The sequence below is a fragment of the Erythranthe guttata genome, chromosome 14 (genome assembly GCF_056151865.1).
Source record: "Erythranthe guttata isolate IM_541 chromosome 14, IM_541, whole genome shotgun sequence".
In the NCBI taxonomy this organism is placed as follows: Eukaryota; Viridiplantae; Streptophyta; class Magnoliopsida; order Lamiales; family Phrymaceae; genus Erythranthe; species Erythranthe guttata.
In genome coordinates, this window is record NC_142546.1 from 9,225,325 (window position 1) to 9,243,051 (window position 17,727).

At 34.6% G+C, this 17,727-nt stretch overlaps 5 protein-coding genes across 5 annotated transcripts; 4 read left to right on the forward strand and 1 right to left on the reverse strand.

The window, feature by feature from the left end:
• HPR (hydroxypyruvate reductase) lies at positions 1-3,180 on the forward strand. Its single transcript, XM_088813527.1, has 13 exons — positions 1-398; positions 495-578; positions 662-802; positions 1,097-1,218; positions 1,345-1,426; positions 1,667-1,739; positions 1,838-1,929; positions 2,027-2,101; positions 2,191-2,298; positions 2,418-2,495; positions 2,624-2,668; positions 2,780-2,894; positions 2,995-3,180. Exons 1-13 carry the CDS (start codon positions 276-278, stop codon positions 3,015-3,017), a joined length of 1,161 nt encoding a protein of 386 aa, XP_088669653.1. The 5' UTR covers positions 1-275; the 3' UTR covers positions 3,018-3,180.
• A 93-nt stretch (positions 3,181-3,273) lies between these two features.
• Positions 3,274-5,936, forward strand: LOC105954641 (SKP1-like protein 1A). The gene is made up of 2 exons (XM_012978308.2): positions 3,274-3,924; positions 5,517-5,936. Exons 1-2 carry the CDS (start codon positions 3,589-3,591, stop codon positions 5,688-5,690), a joined length of 510 nt encoding a protein of 169 aa, XP_012833762.1. The 5' UTR covers positions 3,274-3,588; the 3' UTR covers positions 5,691-5,936.
• Positions 5,937-10,839: 4,903 nt separating this feature from the next.
• LOC105954643 (aquaporin PIP2-7) lies at positions 10,840-12,087 on the forward strand. The gene is made up of 3 exons (XM_012978310.2): positions 10,840-11,208; positions 11,302-11,597; positions 11,687-12,087. The coding sequence occupies exons 1-3, from the start codon at positions 10,917-10,919 to the stop codon at positions 11,945-11,947; spliced, it is 849 nt and encodes a 282-aa protein (XP_012833764.1). The 5' UTR covers positions 10,840-10,916; the 3' UTR covers positions 11,948-12,087.
• A 717-nt stretch (positions 12,088-12,804) lies between these two features.
• LOC105954644 (GCIP-interacting family protein) lies at positions 12,805-15,678 on the reverse strand. Its single transcript, XM_012978312.2, has 6 exons — positions 15,470-15,678; positions 15,192-15,361; positions 14,757-14,953; positions 14,426-14,666; positions 13,408-13,544; positions 12,805-13,305 (listed from the first exon to the last, which is right to left on the reverse strand). The coding sequence occupies exons 2-6, from the start codon at positions 15,313-15,315 to the stop codon at positions 13,078-13,080; spliced, it is 927 nt and encodes a 308-aa protein (XP_012833766.1). The 5' UTR covers positions 15,316-15,361; positions 15,470-15,678; the 3' UTR covers positions 12,805-13,077.
• Positions 15,679-16,484: 806 nt separating this feature from the next.
• On the forward strand, positions 16,485-17,454 carry LOC105954588 (transmembrane protein, putative (DUF1279)). Its single transcript, XM_012978252.2, has one exon. It carries the CDS (start codon positions 16,660-16,662, stop codon positions 17,089-17,091), a length of 432 nt encoding a protein of 143 aa, XP_012833706.2. The 5' UTR covers positions 16,485-16,659; the 3' UTR covers positions 17,092-17,454.
• Positions 17,455-17,727: the final 273 nt, after the last annotated feature.

Sequence of the window (17,727 nt, forward strand, 5' to 3'; positions counted from 1 at the left end):
AGCTTCCTTCACACGTGTCGCAAATCCACCATTTTCATTATCTCATGTTCAAACGAGAGGCCCATAAAACCCTTCAAATTCAATCCGCACCACCCATAAATCACTAATCTCCACCGTCGATTTCCTGATCAAATCAATACGTAGAAATTTAGCTCCATATTTTTCAACCTGCGGAATTGAAGTTTTATAATTTGCTGGCTGAGTACTGGCACTTAACCAGAAGAACACACACACACACAAACACACACAGTAAGTGTGTAGAGCTCTCAATTGTAATGGCGAAACCCTTGCAAGTTGAGGTTTACAATCCCAATGGAAAATACAGAGTTATCAGCACCAAACCCATGCCCGGTACCCAGTGGATTAATGCCTTGATCGAACAAGATTGCCGTCTCGAAGTAAATTAAAAATTAAAATTAAATTAAAAATCCTGTCTTTATTTCTCAAATTTCTGATTGATTTTATTTTATGTTAATTTGATTGTTTGTTTACAGATATGCACACAGAAGAAAACCATACTCTCTGTTGATGACATCATTTCTTTGATTGGTGATAAGTGTGATGGAGTCATTGGACAGGTAATTGGGGTTTTTTGGGATATGATAATTTGTGTTTGGGGTTTAAATGTAATTAATTTTTTTGTGGGGGTTGTTTATGATAGTTGACTGAAGACTGGGGTGAGAAGTTATTTTCTGCACTGAGCAAAGCTGGCGGCAAAGCATTTAGCAATATGGCTGTTGGCTACAACAATGTTGATGTCAATGCTGCTAATAAGTATGGTGTTGCTGTTGGCAATACTCCTGTGAGTTTATTTCTTTTTTCATTATTTATTTATTTATTAATTTTCGATTTTTTTGCAAGTATACTAGTTTGAATTTATTTCTATTGTTTTGGATTCAATTTATTTAAAATAGAAATGAGATTATACTAGCTGATCGAACCTCTGAGCTAAGTGAAATCTGATTTTGGTTTACGTAACATGGGATTTGTGTCTTTCGAATAATATACACTACCCGTAATCGGAGATTGGGAATTGTGTGTGTGTGTGTGTTTTCCTCGAATTTTGAGAATTTATATATATTTTTTTTATGATCAGGGAGTACTAACGGAAACTACAGCTGAGCTGGCAGCTTCGCTTTCTTTAGCAGCATCGAGAAGAATTGTCGAAGCAGATGAGTTTATGAGAGCTGGCTTATATGATGGATGGCTTCCTCATCTGTATGATTCTTTCTCATATATATATATATATATATATATATATATATATATATATATATATATATATATATATATATATATAATGTATATATATAGGTATATATGAGAATGGATGTTTGTTTGTAGGTTTGTGGGGAACTTGCTTAAAGGACAAACTGTTGGTGTAATAGGAGCTGGTCGAATTGGATCTGCGTATGCTAGAATGATGGTAAAAATATTTATTGAAAATACGAGCATCGACTTTATATATTTTATTACATTTATATTATAATAAATTGGTTTGCAGAAATAACAATTTTAATACAAAATACGTTCAAACTCATCGATCTGTTGTTACTTGCCACTGTCCAAGAATTCCTCTCGATACCATTATTTCTTGTTTAATTTATTATCCAAAAAAAAAAAACAATTTGCACCGCTGATGGAGCATTTTATTTTTTTGGATCAGGTGGAAGGGTTCAAAATGAACTTAATTTACTTCGACCTCTACCAAGCCACTCGTCTCGAGAAGTTCGTCACAGGCATGTCGTTTTATCCGATATAAATGTAAAACTACTATTTATTTGTACTCCATCTCTCTTTGCCAATACTAACTTTTTTTTTTTTTTTGTAAACGCAGCTTACGGGCAGTTCCTCAAAGCCAACGGTGAAGAGCCAGTCACGTGGAAAAGGGCCTCGTCCATGGACGAGGTTCTTCAAGAAGCTGATGTGGTCGGTTTTTTTTTTTTTTTTTAATAATTATTATTTATTATAATTATACTGAGTTCAAATTAAATGAGAGGATACATTATATTGAATGATTATGCAGATAAGTCTTCATCCAGTGCTGGATAAAACAACTTACCATCTCATCAATAAAGAAAGACTTGCAAAGATGAAGAAGGTAATAATAATAACATTAATTTCTAACAAAAAAGATAAGAGTAAAAAAAGTGATTATTTTATTTTATTTTTTGGCAAATTATTATGCAGGAAGCCATCCTCATAAATTGCAGCAGGGGACCCGTTGTCGATGAGGTAGCTCTTGTCGAGCATCTGAGGGCAAATCCTATGTTTCGAGTTGGCCTTGATGTCTTTGAGGTAACATTTTCTCATCACATAAATAATATATTATATATACATGAATATAATATCTAAAATAATAATAATAATAATGTAAATATGTCGTTTAAAAATAGATTTTTTTGTAATTTAATTAGGACGAGCCGTACATGAAACCTGGTCTCTCGGAAATGAAGAATGCTATTATTGTGCCTCACATAGCCTCGGCTTCTAAGGTAATTTTCTCCTTTATTTATTTATCTTTTTTACTTTCACTTTTGAGTTTTTAAAATTTTGTACAACTTTCTTCGATGCATGTGTATATAATATATATTGATTTTCTTTCCCGTGCCTTAATGTGCAGTGGACTCGTGAAGGAATGGCGAAATTGGCTGCGTTAAATGTCTTGGTATGAGAAATTACTTTGCATTCTCTATTTCAATTTCCGTATTTCATCTCATCGATTTCATTTGTGGAAATATTTTGTACACTATATATTCGTTTTTTTTTTCTCACACAGGGGAAAATAAAAGGATATCCAGTTTGGTCCGATCCAAACCGGGTTGACCCGTTTCTTAACGATAACGCACCAGCACCTGCTGCTTGCCCCAGCATTGTTAATTCAAAAGCTTTAGGTAATTCATTTAACAGATTATAATAAACAAATAATTTTTCGTCTGAATTATTATATGGTTTTTATTATCGACTGTCCTAAAAATACGACGATCGTTGTAGGTTTGCCCGTCTCGAAGCTGTGAAGATTGGATAATCTCTCAAGGAAGCATGCAGATTACTGTTTTAATTTTCAAGAAAAAAAAATTGAATAGTTTGTATCTTTCATTTGAGGAAATTATTCAGACATTTGTATATGGGTTTTTATTTTTAATCTATTATTAATACAGAGTTGCTTTTTGTGCTTCATTAATAATTTTGACTATTTTAGCAAATTTAAATAGGATTTATATTTGGGAAAAAAAAACAATTGTCCATTGTTTGACATTTTTCATAAGTTCAAGGACATAATCGAAAATAGCCTAAAAAGTAAGGACTTAGTAGTAAAGCAAATAAATAGTTCTGCCTGTTGCAGTCATCTTGATTCTTGACTCTCCGTATTTCCAATTAACTTATAATAATAAATAGTTTTAGTTAAATTAAATAAAGGAGGCCGCAGTTACCATTTACAAACGTCGTCGTTTCGATATCTAGGGCTCTATAAATACAGATTCGCAATCGAATGGGCTCACACTTTCGCTCAGTTTATCTTTCATAGTTATTTTCTCTCTCTCAGGTTTAGGGCTTTCCGAATTACAGAGTCGAGAGAAAAAAACGATGTCGACAATCGACGCCGCATCTGAGAAGAAGATCTGCCTGAGGAGCTCCGACGGCGAGACGTTCGAAGTGGAAGAGTCCGTCGCCGTCGAGTCGCAGACGATAAAGCACATGATCGAGGACAACTGCGCCGACAGCTGCATCCCGCTCCCAAACGTCACCGCGAAGATCCTGTCGAGGGTTCTCGAGTACTGCAAGAAACACGCCGAATCCGTCGCGAAGTCTGAGGCCGAAGGCGCGTCTACCACCGACAAGGCGGCCGCCGACGAGGAGATCAAGTCGTACGACGCTGATTTCGTGAAGGTGGATCAGGCTACGCTTTTTGATTTGATCCTGGTATATCTCCCCTCTCTCTCCGTATTCACTTTGTCTATTTTGTCCCTAGGGTTTTAATGATTTTTCCATTTTTTCTGTGTTTTTAATCTTATCGTTTACCCTCTCTATATTCCTTCACACCTTTGTCTACACTAATTGTTCTGTTGTATAGAATTGTGGATATCCTTGTTTTGGAATTATCTAGTTTCTGATTTGTTTTTTGTTGTTATTGCTTGTTTGTTATTTATTCTGCATGCTAGTATGTGTACGGATGCTAATGTAGGGGTAGAAAACAAACCTAATTACCCCATGTAACAGTTAAATTCTACCTACTTTTCTCATTCAGTAATATTCTATGTTTGGCTTGTTAATAATGGAAGTATAAATGTGTAGAAAGATCAAACTACTAGAGTTTGTTTGGTTCACAGTTATTAATCATGTTTGAGCACAATTTTGGAATCGCGAAAAATTTCGAGCATGCTTGGTCATTGAGTTCACTTGATTGGTTTGTCATTTTTGCACCAACACCAATGTTGAGGAAACTTAGTATTTCTAGGAACTCTTTGTTGATTGGTATCTGAGGTTTTCTGTAGTTGTATGAGGATTTTTGGGCCTCTACTGTGTTTCTTTGCTGCTCTATATTGTTTTCGTCTGGGCTTGTATGCTTCTAGTTATATTATTTTGGTGTTGTTTTCAAATTTTAGCAGTATCGAATGGAGGTAGTCTCCCTCTGCTTTTCAAACTTTCTAGTTTCCAATTTACTCTTTGTTCGGCTTGCTCGTACTTGTGCGACTTGTTATGGATTCTGCATGTTTCTAAGTATGCTCATGTTGGGCTGACTGACAAACTTAATTACCCAATCTAAGAGATTAAGTCTGCTTATATTTTTTCAGTAGTTAAGATTGTATGATTGGTGAGTATAAATGTGTTGGAAGATCAATGTACTTGAGTTGATTTGGTTTACGATTGAAGTAGTTCAAACAACCTGGAACATTCAGATGCTTTGCTTGACTTGATTGGTTTGTGAACCTACACCTGTGCCAAATGGAATTAATTCTTTACGGGCACAATTCATGTCTTCAATGTTGATAGCTGGATATATTCTGCAGTTATACGAGTTTTTTGTACCATTCCTGTTCTTCTCTAGTCTTATATGATGCTAGCTTTGTTTCTCAAGGTTCTTATGTTGGATAAATTATAAATTACATTTTGATATTCATGTTTTCATTAGCAGAAGGAGATTTGTTTGTCGCATGGCTTTTGTTCGATTAACTGTTCCCCTTGTAATTGTGATGCTTATTAGTCCCTAGTTCCAATAGAGGAATTTGTTACTTAAGAAGAACCAGATAGTGCTAAGCTGACTGCTCATAGGTCTCATGCAAGTGTTTCTGTTGACTCCTTTGAACATGAATTATCTGCACCATATTAGTACCCCTTGTTATAATATCGTGTTTTCTTGTTCTGCATTATAACCAGTTTTCTTCATACATTTCTTAGCATCCTTTTTTTAATGAAAATGTGAGGTTCCCCAAGTTATCATTTACGTTAATAGTTCTAAATTTGTAATGCTGTTTTCATCCGATGGGGCTTCTGATTATGTTTTTATTTTTCAGGCTGCGAACTATCTGAACATCAGAAGCTTGCTCGATCTGACCTGTCAAAATGTGGCTGACATGATCAAAGGTAAGACACCCGAGGAGATACGCAAGACATTCAACATTCAAAATGACTTCACCGCTGAGGAGGAAGAGGAGGTCCGAAGGGAGAATGCTTGGGCTTTTGAGTGAGATGGGCACCGATTTCCATGTCTATATAATATGACAGTTCCTTTTGCGGTGCCCCTTATTAATAATAGTAACTGGTTACGAACTTCTGGTAGTAGTAAATATTCAGTATCTAGTTCTCTGACTAAGTAGTAGTTTCGTGTTTTGGTTGGTTCAGCAAAATCGAACCTCGCCTCTTTTTTTTTTCCAGTCGTGGCATGTTTGCTTATGTTTTGACATTGGTTGCGTCAATCGTTATATTTTGATTTTCGGAGCGTGTTATTTTGTTTTCACCTTTGATTAGTATCTTTCTGCTTGGTGCTGGATTATTGAGCTTGATTAGATTGCTTCATTGCTTGATTGTTCAAGGTGGACATAGGCACGTTTTGAGTGATAAAACTGTAATAGAGTCCCTCTTTATCTAGTGTTTGGTTTCTCTTATGTGGGCCTTTAGTAATCAAGTTTCTGGGTTGTTCAGCTCGGGCCCTTATCAAATTATAGAACACCAAAAGAATCCATATGGCTTGAATAAATATATGATCTTTTTTTTTTTTTTGTTTTCTTCCTGTATCTTGTTGTGCGAAAATCGATCTCGAATTCTAGTTACTTCCAGTACCTTGATATATTAATTGTTAAAACTATAAAATACAAATGACGTGGGGTATTGTTTACAGATCAGCCTAATGGATTTGATAACAATTAATTGACATTTATCATGTGATTAGGAAGTGACCAATCAACAACGAATGAATAATATTACTTCAATTTATTTATCATATATAATTGATCTCAAAAGATTTGCTTTGTCATTCCTTTGATGATGATTATCACAAATTCTAGTAAACTCTATTCTACCACATGTGACAATTTGGTCTAGCTAATATTTGGACTTTGAAAATAACACCTAACATATTTTATTTAGACATGTCAATGAAATTGCAATAATAGAAAATTTTAGTTGTCAACAATTAATAGTATTGATTACATAGTGGAAGTAGATTTTGCTGGAATTAAAATACTTGCCACCTTATGTGTTCTATGCATTATTTAATATATGTTCTAATTAAGTAATTTCGAAATAAATGAAATTAACACCAAACTCATATTAAACATACTTCATAGTACATATATTAAAAGTACTCGCATTTATCTTTGGCTTAATTCCACATTGCACCCTTGAAATGAAGTCTTTTAGCACTTTGCACCCTTGAAAAATAATAATAGCACTCAGCACCGTAAAAATACAATATATTATTCACAATGCACCCTGAATTGAATAATAAAGGCAATTTATTTTTTATTGTTTCTTTTATTCGGTTTATTTTCTTCAGCCTTCAACCTAATTACGAGCGCACAAAGTGCGAAAATAAACACCGGATTATTGAAAACACTATATTTTTATACAACATAAAATAAAATAAACTTTTATCACGAAATTATTCGATTGATGGATTTTTTTATTGTAACTGGTGGAAATATTATGTAAAAATATTTGAAAGAAAATATGATTTTCAGATAACTTGATAATGAAATAGCTGAAGAAATTTTTTTTCGTAAAATATATTTTGTGATAAAAATATAATTTTTAAATATGTTGATGAGATGTATTTTTATTTATGCACTTTATAGTTTCAAAATGATTGATAAATAAATAAAAATATTTGACATTTATCATCCTAAAAGCTGCCACTAAAAATATTAAATTCCATTTACTAAGTATAAAAATTCATTTGAGGTGCATTATGCATGATTTATTGTGTTTCGATGGTGCAAAATGCTGTTAATTTATTTTGAGGGTGCAAAGTCCAAAATATTATATTTCAAGGGTTCAAAGTGGAATTAAGCCTCTATCTTTCATGCTCGAATAATAGTTAGTTATACTAATACACCCACATTTAATATACATTTTCACCCCTTAAACATCTACAAGACCTTAAAGTAAAACAAAAAACAAAACAAAGGCCAAAGATGAAGACGATTATGACCTTCACAATTATTGATTGAAAAATAAAAAATTAAAAAATTAAAAAATTACCTAGTACTGGTTCGTTCTGGAAACATCTAGCCTCGAAACAAAGCCTTACACGTGTCCACTCCTGGATGGTCTAGCATCTATTTTTATTTATTTATTCCATTTTATTTTTTAATTTCTTTTCTTAAAACATTTCATTGTCGAGTAGTGTATTAGTCTTTAGATGCTAGACAATTAGGCACCCGTTTGGAGTGGGCAGGCCCTATTCTCTACATTTAGAATAATTAAATTCAATTTATTTGAACGAATTTCAGATTTTGAGGCGAATTTTGTACCTGTATTTTCGGAATTTAATTTGATTTAAAACTTCAAATATTTATGTTTAAACTATTAAATATTAATTAGGATTTAGATGTATATTGGATGAGAATGAAAAGGGAAAAGTGGTCCATTTTCTATAGAGTTTTTATTTCTTTATCAAACGTGACAATGCCAGCTGTTTCCCACATGGTTTTTTTTCCTATCCACCCCTCTAATTCATTTTAATAAATAAAATAATAATTAATAAATAAAGTCACAAATACAGAAAAAAAATTAAACAATGAAGATAAGTATGGGATTTATCCACGAAATAATTAATATCCCCACTATTGGAAGTGCTGTTATTGCTCTCCAACTCGATTGATAAAAGCTTCATCCCGTCGCGACTTAGAGGGTATTTGGCTAAACTTATTTTAAACAGCTGATAAATTCTTACGTTTGATAAAATGTTTAGGAGTTGATAAGTTGTTACATCTTATTTTTATGATTAATTTTTAGAGTATTTGGATAATGAGCTTATTTCCTAGTTTTACTCATTATAAGATCGTAAATAAAAGGGTAAATTACACCCACACCCCTAAGGTATGCTTAACATAACTTTAAGGTTCATGTAGTATCGATAATTACACTCGCCCCCTTGAAACGTAGTTATAAACTCGAATGAGATAATGCATTGGATAAGTTATTACGATAGAGTTCTAACAGACTATTGGTTTCAGGAAGTAGTAGAGACAACAAAGAGTTATGGGTGATTTAAGAAATATTGGGGGAGCCATGTCACCCCATAACTCCCCATAACTCTATGTTATCTCCACCACTACCTAAAAGTAATAGTCCATTAGAACCCTATCGGAATAATGTATCCAATGCATTATCCCGTTAGGGTTTCTAACTACGTTTCAGGGGGGTGAGTGTAATTATCGATACCACAGGGACCTTAAAATTATTTAAGCATACCTCAGGGGTGTGAGTGTAATTTACCCTAAATAAAAATGTGAGGTAGAGGTACCTATTTAAAAAGATCTTATTTGCTCTTCAACAACTTATTATTACGATTTTATTCTAAAAATTTACCAAACATTTTGGAAGAGCTTATAAGCTCTAAAACATCTTATAAACTCATTTTAACATCTTATAAGCTTAGCCGAACAACCTCTTACATTAATAATTAAATCAAATTTATTTATTGTTCGTTAATACTCAAATTTTTTAGCTTATTCACCTTTATAATAATTAAAGATGCGAATTACCGTTTTCGAAGCACATAGAATATTTATTAAAAAATATATATATATATATATATATATATATATATATATATATATATATATATATAGGGAATTAAATTAGATGGATAAGGGCAAAAGCCAAATGATAGATGACAGCATATTTGAGAATGATTATACCTAATAAATTAATTACTATCATAATTGTGGTTACAGATAGTCTTGGTCCTCCCCAACTATTTTATATGGATTCTTTTTATTATAAAGTAAATTTTCATTGATTTGTTTACCATTTTTCATATTTTGTTCATCTCAACAAAGGCCCAAAATTGTTGGTAGGTAACAAAAACGACATCGTTGTAAACTACATTTTATGCTATTAATAATTACAACAATGACATTCTATTTGTATCTCTTCCAAAAAAAAAAAAATCATATTCATTACTTACATTGAAATATAAAATTTCATTTGAGGAAGCTTTAAGCAAATAACAAAAGCACTTTTCTCAATATTTCCACCTTATTTATTTTATTTTATTTTTAACTTCACCAACTCCAAAGTCACGTGAGCAAGTCATGTAAAAATAAATAAATAAATAAAAAAGTGAAAAAAAAAAAAAAGAAAAGGAAAAGCAAGGCAGGCAGGCATCCAAGGAAAAAGCAAACAGAAGAAGGGACATATAAAACATGCAAACAATTTGGAAAAGCGAAAAAGTAGACGTAAAATGTAGCCGTTGTGGGTTTTTTTTTTTTTTTTTGAAGGCACTGCTTTGCTGCGGTGGACCCGCACACAGCGCACCACTTCTCATCACCTTCTACAGGTTATCCCCATCACATGGTCTAGCTGTCTACTTCTCCCCACCACCCACTTTCTCTCTCTACTCTCTCTCTCTCATCCATATATCCTTTTTATTATTTTCACTATTTAAAAAAAATGTTAAAACAAAATTGAAAGTTATTAAGTAATTAATGTTAATAATGCTTATGTTAACTAATAGAGATTAAATTCTGACCGGATCAGCCGATATTTAACATAAATCTGATTCCACTAATTTGTTGACATGTGGCACTCTTAAATCTTAACTCTCAATAAATCACGTTGATTATAATTAGGGTTAGGGAGGTTATGGGTTTTGCGGGTTTTTTTTTTCCCAATTATTAGAATCCTAATTATATTTTATTTAAATTATCCACGTGTCAATCATTCCATAACATCCGATTTTCATATTAAAACAGACCATCCGGTCTAAATTTGCATGCTAACTAATATTGTTATTCTTTATATCAAGAGCTAATATTTGATGTGGTTACTGGTTACGGGTGGAAATCGGACGGACGCGAATTAGATTGGATTTAAGACAATGTTGATTAAAATTCATTTTTCTATAAATTAAAATTCACCAATGAAATATTTTCTTTAAAAAAATATACTAGTATATTATTTTGAAACCTTTGACTAATTTTCTGTTAATAATAATATTACATATTTCCCATGCACAATATATTGTAATTGAAGAATATTATTCTTATTTAGTTTCATTACTTAATTAAAAATTTATTTATTAAAAAAACATTTTTATTGGGTCCCCAAAATAAAATTCCGAAAATACCCTTGCTTATCCAAAAATTGTGCACTTTACACTCTTATAAACCCTCGCATACACTACAACTTCAATGACAGGAAAAAAAGAAAAAGAAATTTAGAGAGAGAAAACAAATTAAAGTGCAGAGATGACGAAGGAACTGAGCGAAGAACCACCGGTGCACCACCACAAGGACTACGTTGACCCTCCGCCGGCGCCGCTCCTCGACATGGGTGAGCTTAAGCTCTGGTCCTTCTACAGAGCCCTCATCGCCGAGTTCATCGCCACCCTCCTCTTCCTCTACGTCACCGTCGCCACGGTTATCGGACACAAGAAGCTCAGCGCCGCCGACCAGTGCGACGGCGTCGGAATCCTCGGCATCGCCTGGGCATTCGGCGGCATGATCTTCATCCTCGTCTACTGCACCGCCGGAATCTCAGGTTCAATTTCATTTTCAGCTACCGAACCTTTTTCACTACCGACGAGTTGTATTATTATTATATAATAAGCTTTCCTGTAATTAATTTTTTCAGGTGGTCACATAAATCCGGCGGTGACATTCGGGTTGTTCTTGGCACGGAAGGTGTCGCTGGTGAGGGCGGTGGCGTACATGGTGGCGCAGTGCTTGGGTGCTATCTGCGGCGTGGGTTTGGTGAAAGCTTTCATGAAGAGCCCCTACAACCACCTCGGCGGCGGCGCTAATTCTGTGGCCCCCGGTTACAACAAGGGAACCGCCCTTGGTGCTGAAATCATCGGCACCTTTGTCCTCGTCTACACCGTATTCTCCGCCACCGACCCCAAGAGGAGCGCGCGTGACTCTCACGTGCCGGTAATACTTCAGCTAACGGAATATTCTTTAATTTCTTGTTAAATTGTTAAACTAATTAACAGAATATTCCTTGGTTTTTGTAATAATAGGTATTGGCTCCGCTCCCGATAGGATTTGCAGTATTCATGGTTCATTTGGCAACCATACCCATCACCGGAACAGGAATAAACCCTGCCCGGAGCTTCGGAGCAGCCGTCATCTTCAACAACGGCAAAGTGTGGGATGACCAGTGGATATTCTGGGTGGGGCCATTTGTGGGAGCGCTGGCTGCGGCGGCGTACCACCAGTATATATTGAGAGCCGCCGCCATTAAGGCTTTGGGTTCCTTCAGGAGCAACCAAACCAACTAAAGTGAATATTTGATTTAGTCTGTTGTTAATTATTATTGTTGTCGCTTGTCAATTATTAATCTCTATTTTGTTGGCTTCTGTATGTGTGTGTGTAATGATGAGAGGAGAATGTTTATTTATTGTTAATTATCATTTATTTTCTTCTCTGCTCTTTTCGTACAGTACTAAATAATTCTTTTATTTTAGAATGTAAATTATGGTATATATAATCTATATTAACAATCAAACCATTGGATATGCAGTAATTCTATAACACATAAATCATCTTAATAAATTTACATTAAAAATGAATTTGTTGGTTTCGCAAAATACAAATTGGACAGCTTTTCGTCTTGGTCAAAATTTGAACCAACCAACTGAAATATTCAGACAGCACAGTGAAATTGTTGGATGGATGTACTTACTAGCTGCTGCAATACACCCACAATCTCATCCATCAAAACGACATCATGGGATACTCTAATCCAATGGCTGAGAACAAGCCACGTGTCAGTTAAGGATCAGGTGAAAGATGCTAGCATAATATGATGATAGCCCAACCAAAAATCTGGAAAGGTGTCTGAATTTTTTTTATGGTGGGGAAAAGGTCATCCAGTGATTGTAGGCGATGAGTAGTTTTTCAACTTTAGTATGATATAAGTTTAAAGATTTGCTTGATTTTAATTCAAATTAATTTTCTTTTATAATGCAATTTGTACTCTATTACAAGTCATGTAATTTCAAAAAGTTAATCTCTGTATTATTCATTTTGCAGCGACCTATTCAATTCGTTATTAGTAAAAAGAAAATGACAATCCGGAAAAGAAAAAAAAAATGAAATTTGCTCAATCATCATATCTCATTCTTCGAGACGTCCCTTGCTAACGACGCACATTTTACTTAACCTCTTAAAAAAAGATTCCAAAACGTTTTTTTCAACGGCACACACTGAAAAAAGGGAGGGAAAAAAAAAGGACATACGTGAACACGACAAGTGACAATGATAATTTTACACATTATGTATCAAGAAAACTAAAACCAATTTCATCAGCATCGAAGTTTCTACGGAAATAAAGAGCCAAAGTAGCGGTGCACTATATAAGACGTACAACAGTTCAGTGGAGCAGCGATGTAGCAGATTACATACCTACTCAATCAGGCAAAGCAGTTCCTCTCTCGAGATTGTTCTTGATCTCCAAAGTGTACTTGCCAAAGGCTCGTTCGATCTTTTTATTGAAATGTTCATTACGGTCATTGATTGAATCGATATCCTTTTCTTCACGGAATTTCCTCCTCCTACTAAAGGACCTCGATTTATCCTCCCTGTCCTTTAGCTCTTTGACCATTCTGTCAATTTGCTCGTCTGAGGTTTTTGGTGCCTGTTTTAAATTACAAACAATGTGAAAAAATCAATTTCAGACAATTGATACTAAGATGTAATGAACCGAGGGATGAAATAGCAAGTATATAGTAATGCTTACTTTTCCATATTGAAGACTCGATGCCCCTCGGTAGAATTCTGGATCAGCTTCTTTCATTCTATTGTACTCGTCATGGTCTAAATTAATCTTTTTTGTTCTTTTCTTGTGTGCTTCATACAAGGTCTTCTGATTGAAAACTGTAACAAATATGAAAAAAGGACGAATGAAACACAGAAATATAACTTCTAAGGCTGGAAAATAAATTAAATATGGATTCGGTTTTCTAAAACAACGTCCGTTGAGGATAAACAAAGTAATAAATACATTTTTTTGGCTGATGAAATGGAAGTTGTTACTTACTATAGAAATAAATAAGCCAAGAGTTTTCAATGTCTAACATTAATTTCAGCATTGAAATACAAGTGTTGTCAATTCTAATGCTCGTGTTTTAGCATTAACTTGGATTAACTTGAAGTACTTCATATGGATTTTTCTATTACAATGGGTTGTCCAAAAGGAACACCCGTTCTTCCATAGAATCTGTGAATACAAATACTAGTGGAACGGTTCACTGGGTTGCTAAGTGGCTTTCTTGAAGCTTTCTTCTTCCCTCATAAAGCGGTGTTACTCTTTAACGCCTGTCTACCAAACCCATGCTAATCGAGTTTCTATTAAAAAACCCTTCCCAAATTCATTCATGAAAGTACTCTTATTGATGCTAACCCGAGTGTATATTAAAAAATCCGTCCTAAAATCATTCTTGAAAGCACTCTTATTGATGCTAACAGAGTGTATATTAAAAAAAACCCCATCCTATTCATTCTTGAAGGTACTATTATTGAGTTGAAACCATATGATAGGGTCCTAAATTAACAATCTATCAATAATCATGGCTGCATCAGCACTAATACTTACACGGATTGGGGGTGCAGGTAGTTCACACAATAAAAACACGACAGCAGAAAACCATTAAGGGATCAGAAAACATTGCATTAATCACAGTTTAATAAATAATTTTATTCTAAATAATTTAAAACGAGTCAAATACAAACAAGTAAAAGAAATATGTGTGACTTACCATCCCAACCAGCAGGAGCAGGATCCTTCTCCCATTTCTTGTACTTGGACTCTGCCATCTCTTGTGTATCGAGCATATACGCCTTGCTCATATCTAATCCATTTGCATCTAAAAGTTTTCCTATTTTCTTCTTCCTTTCCTCCAGCCATTTTTGCTTCGAAATCCCTCTAGACTCTACCGGACCTTCCAATTTCTTCTTCTCGTTCACCATCGCAGTCTGATTGGCTTTTTTTGCCTCGTTCTACATAGTAACAACAAGTGGGGTAAGAATACGAATAATACACACAGAATCAATTATCCATTACGAAGAGCATTATGAAACAGTCCTTACCATCTTCATTCTCAATTCAAATAACCTCTTTTGCCGCCCTGTCAGATTAGCCAAAGTGGTGGCTGCATCTTCACCATTAATGGCAGCTTCTTCTTCAGAATGGTCCTCACGGTCGTTTATTTCAGCATTAGCAGATTCTCTTTGATTGGAATCTGCTGCTATATCTGGCTCTACATTATGTACGGCAGCCTCGGAACCTAGCACCAGTAAAAAGAATTATATAAAATACAAATTAAGAAAATTATCACTAAACATAGTATAAGCAAGGAAAAAATTAGTTGGAAATACTACTAATCCTTTTATTTGTTTCAGCAGATTAAAATTGTTCAGTAATTCAGCTCATGTTAACTTGCAAAAAAAATTAATTATTCATCCTTTTATTAGATTCAGCTAAAATAATACTAACAGTTAGCTAAAGCAACGAAAAAATCCAACCCGCATCAAATTGATTCGCCTTTTTCTTCGCCTCAGCAATAATTTTGAAGCAATATTCACTGCATTCATGATAAAGGTTTGGTGCGTTTCTGCAATCTGGGTGCACCCTCCTTTCTTCACCCATACCTCTTCGATCTTATGAACCGTAGACCGTAATGAAATATAAATACCTAGAGGGGAAAAAACACAAATAAATTATTGAATTAAACCCTAGCTAAAACCATTAATCGATGAAATTGCAGCAGCGTAATGAGATCCAAACGAGAAAGCAATGATACCTGCGAATCCAACAATCGAATTGGGAGGACTAGGGCTTGTATTGTGAGAAACAAATTGGGTATTTCTCGAACAAAATTGTTCGATTTTCTTCGATTAGGAACCTAAAACGCTAAAAAGATCGAATTTTTTTATCTCTTTATATACTGTTATTGGGCCGGATATTGGACAAATAAAGCGATGATTGCATTGGTCCAACGAGGCTCATTAGCTAGTCTATAAGGCCCAATAAACGATAGTGGTTATTTCTTTATTGGGTAAATTACGGCCATCCACTGAAATAAAATTAAATTACGAAATCCCTTTATATTTGGATAATTACAACCATCCCTCAACAATGATTTTTTTACACGCTCATCTTTACGGTGTCAAATTTAGTAAAATACTATCCAGTTTGTACCTATTTTACCCTATTCGAGCTCCACATTTTAAAACAAGAAGATCATGAGATGTGTTTCTTGTAAATATCAGATTGTGGTGCATCAGAAACTGTATTTTCTGCACAAAACGAGTACAAACTAGAGAACACTTGGGAATCTAAAAGATTATGTTGAATTTGACACCAATAAGGGTGGACATGTAAGAAGATTCATAGTTGACGGACGATTGTAATTACCCAAACAATAGGATTTTTTCTTCATAATTTGACTTTACCTTAAGAGGATGGCCGTAGGTGCTCTTTATTTATTTATATGTAGGCCTCGTTTGAGATCATTAGAGCATCTCAAATCTCTACCGCAAATCAAAAGTGGGTTATAGTTGGCTTGTTATCGATAATATTTCAATATGTTAGGACAATATCACGGTAATGGTTTTGGTATCGTAGCCCGACGAAATATTGAAGTATGGTATGATAATTTACTATTAACAATCGTTAGAAAGTTTTAGTAGAAATTCGGTACGGTACGATATAACACTCGATCGACGCGGCAATTCGACGAAAGAAAATAAAAAATATATCCCCTAAATATAATTGATTATAGTAATAAGGACTAGAGCCCAAATATGAACTGAACTGCATCAGAAAATACAAAAGGCCCAATTACACATTTATCCAGCAAGAACAATTGAATATTCCTCGTCTAAACCCTAGCCAAAAACCTCACAATTGTCAACCCATTTCTAACATTCTCGCTCAATCCTGGTAATCTGTACATCTCTACAGCACGAATTTCGCGTGAGCTGTGAAAAAATGGCCGCAAAGTTTAAAGAGCTGTTAAAAAAATACGGTAAAGTAGGATTGGGCGTACATTTCGCAGTCTCCGCCGCCTCCATCACCGGACTTTACGTCGCCATCAAGAGCAACGTCGACGTTGAATCGATGCTTGAAAAGTTCGGCATGCCTAGCCTCGTCAAGGAGAAGGAAACCACCCCCGCCGCCGCTGATCTGCTATCGGAAGATCTCGGGACGACCGTTGGATCCGATTCGGGATTTAGAAGCGATCTGACGGTGGAGAAGGAGAAGAATCGGACGACTGAGCTGGCGGCGTCGAGCGGCGGTGCTTTGGCTTTGGCGGTGCTGCTTAATAAGGCGCTTTTTCCGGTTAGGGTTCCGATCACGTTAGCGATTACACCGCCTTTGGCGAGGTTCCTTGCTAAGAGAAATCTTATTAAGAACGTGTGAGACTGTGATTGCTTAGTTTTTCTCTGTTAATTTATTTTGAGTTTTTTTTTGCTCTTAAAATAAAATTCAGCAGCTTCAAGCTAACACTTAATTGTGCAAATTTGGAACGAAAGCAGGGATTAACGGGTTCGTAAATCTTAATTCATACTTAAGATTTTAGACCTAAATCTTTGCTAATGGAAAGTACATTGTGTACCCAAGCAATTACATGCTTCTTTTGTAGAAAATATACAACTTTTTTAGCACAATGTTCGTGTTGTTGCATCTTTCGTTTTTCCCATTGCGTAATGTGGAGTTGAAGTGTGTTGATGAATGGGAATATACTTTATTCTTCAATGAATTTTGATCTATGTTGGGGTTCAATTTCAATATGTTTGGTATTGTTCATCGATGAATATTTCGCTTGCATTTGCTTTAGTTGTCATTGTTTTATTATGATCTCAATGCAAATTATTAGCTGTTTTCTTGTTTGGGGTCTGTTATTTGATAAATGAAGGGCTATGCAGATGATAATAATCGGGAGGTTCTCTCTTGGTTTTAACTCTGTCAAAGCTCCTTGCTTTTTTCCCATGAATTGATATATGTCTTAGTCGAGTCATTTTCATGGTTATTGCTAACAGTTCGATTCTTAAAGAA

What these genes read in the sequence shown, in the direction of transcription:
- HPR (XM_088813527.1), top strand. Translation starts at nt 276, where the DNA reads ATGGCGAAACCCTTGCAAGTTGAGGTTTACAATCCCAATGGAAAATAC. An exon ending in TCTCGAGAAGTTCGTCACAG is followed by an intron (nt 1,740 to 1,837) that starts GCATGTCGTTTT and finishes TTGTAAACGCAG; the next exon opens with CTTACGGGCAGTTCCTCAAA. An exon ending in GACTTGCAAAGATGAAGAAG is followed by an intron (nt 2,102 to 2,190) that starts GTAATAATAATA and finishes ATTATTATGCAG; the next exon opens with GAAGCCATCCTCATAAATTG.
- LOC105954641 (XM_012978308.2), top strand. Translation starts at nt 3,589, where the DNA reads ATGTCGACAATCGACGCCGCATCTGAGAAGAAGATCTGCCTGAGGAGC. An exon ending in CGCTTTTTGATTTGATCCTG is followed by an intron (nt 3,925 to 5,516) that starts GTATATCTCCCC and finishes TTTATTTTTCAG; the next exon opens with GCTGCGAACTATCTGAACAT.
- LOC105954643 (XM_012978310.2), top strand. Translation starts at nt 10,917, where the DNA reads ATGACGAAGGAACTGAGCGAAGAACCACCGGTGCACCACCACAAGGAC. An exon ending in CTGCACCGCCGGAATCTCAG is followed by an intron (nt 11,209 to 11,301) that starts GTTCAATTTCAT and finishes TAATTTTTTCAG; the next exon opens with GTGGTCACATAAATCCGGCG. An exon ending in CGCGTGACTCTCACGTGCCG is followed by an intron (nt 11,598 to 11,686) that starts GTAATACTTCAG and finishes TTGTAATAATAG; the next exon opens with GTATTGGCTCCGCTCCCGAT.
- LOC105954588 (XM_012978252.2), top strand. Translation starts at nt 16,660, where the DNA reads ATGGCCGCAAAGTTTAAAGAGCTGTTAAAAAAATACGGTAAAGTAGGA.
- LOC105954644 (XM_012978312.2), bottom strand. Translation starts at nt 15,315, where the DNA reads ATGGGTGAAGAAAGGAGGGTGCACCCAGATTGCAGAAACGCACCAAAC. An exon ending in TTGAATTGAGAATGAAGATG is followed by an intron (nt 14,667 to 14,756) that starts GTAAGGACTGTT and finishes GTTACTATGTAG; the next exon opens with AACGAGGCAAAAAAAGCCAA. An exon ending in CGAGTCTTCAATATGGAAAA is followed by an intron (nt 13,306 to 13,407) that starts GTAAGCATTACT and finishes AATTTAAAACAG; the next exon opens with GCACCAAAAACCTCAGACGA.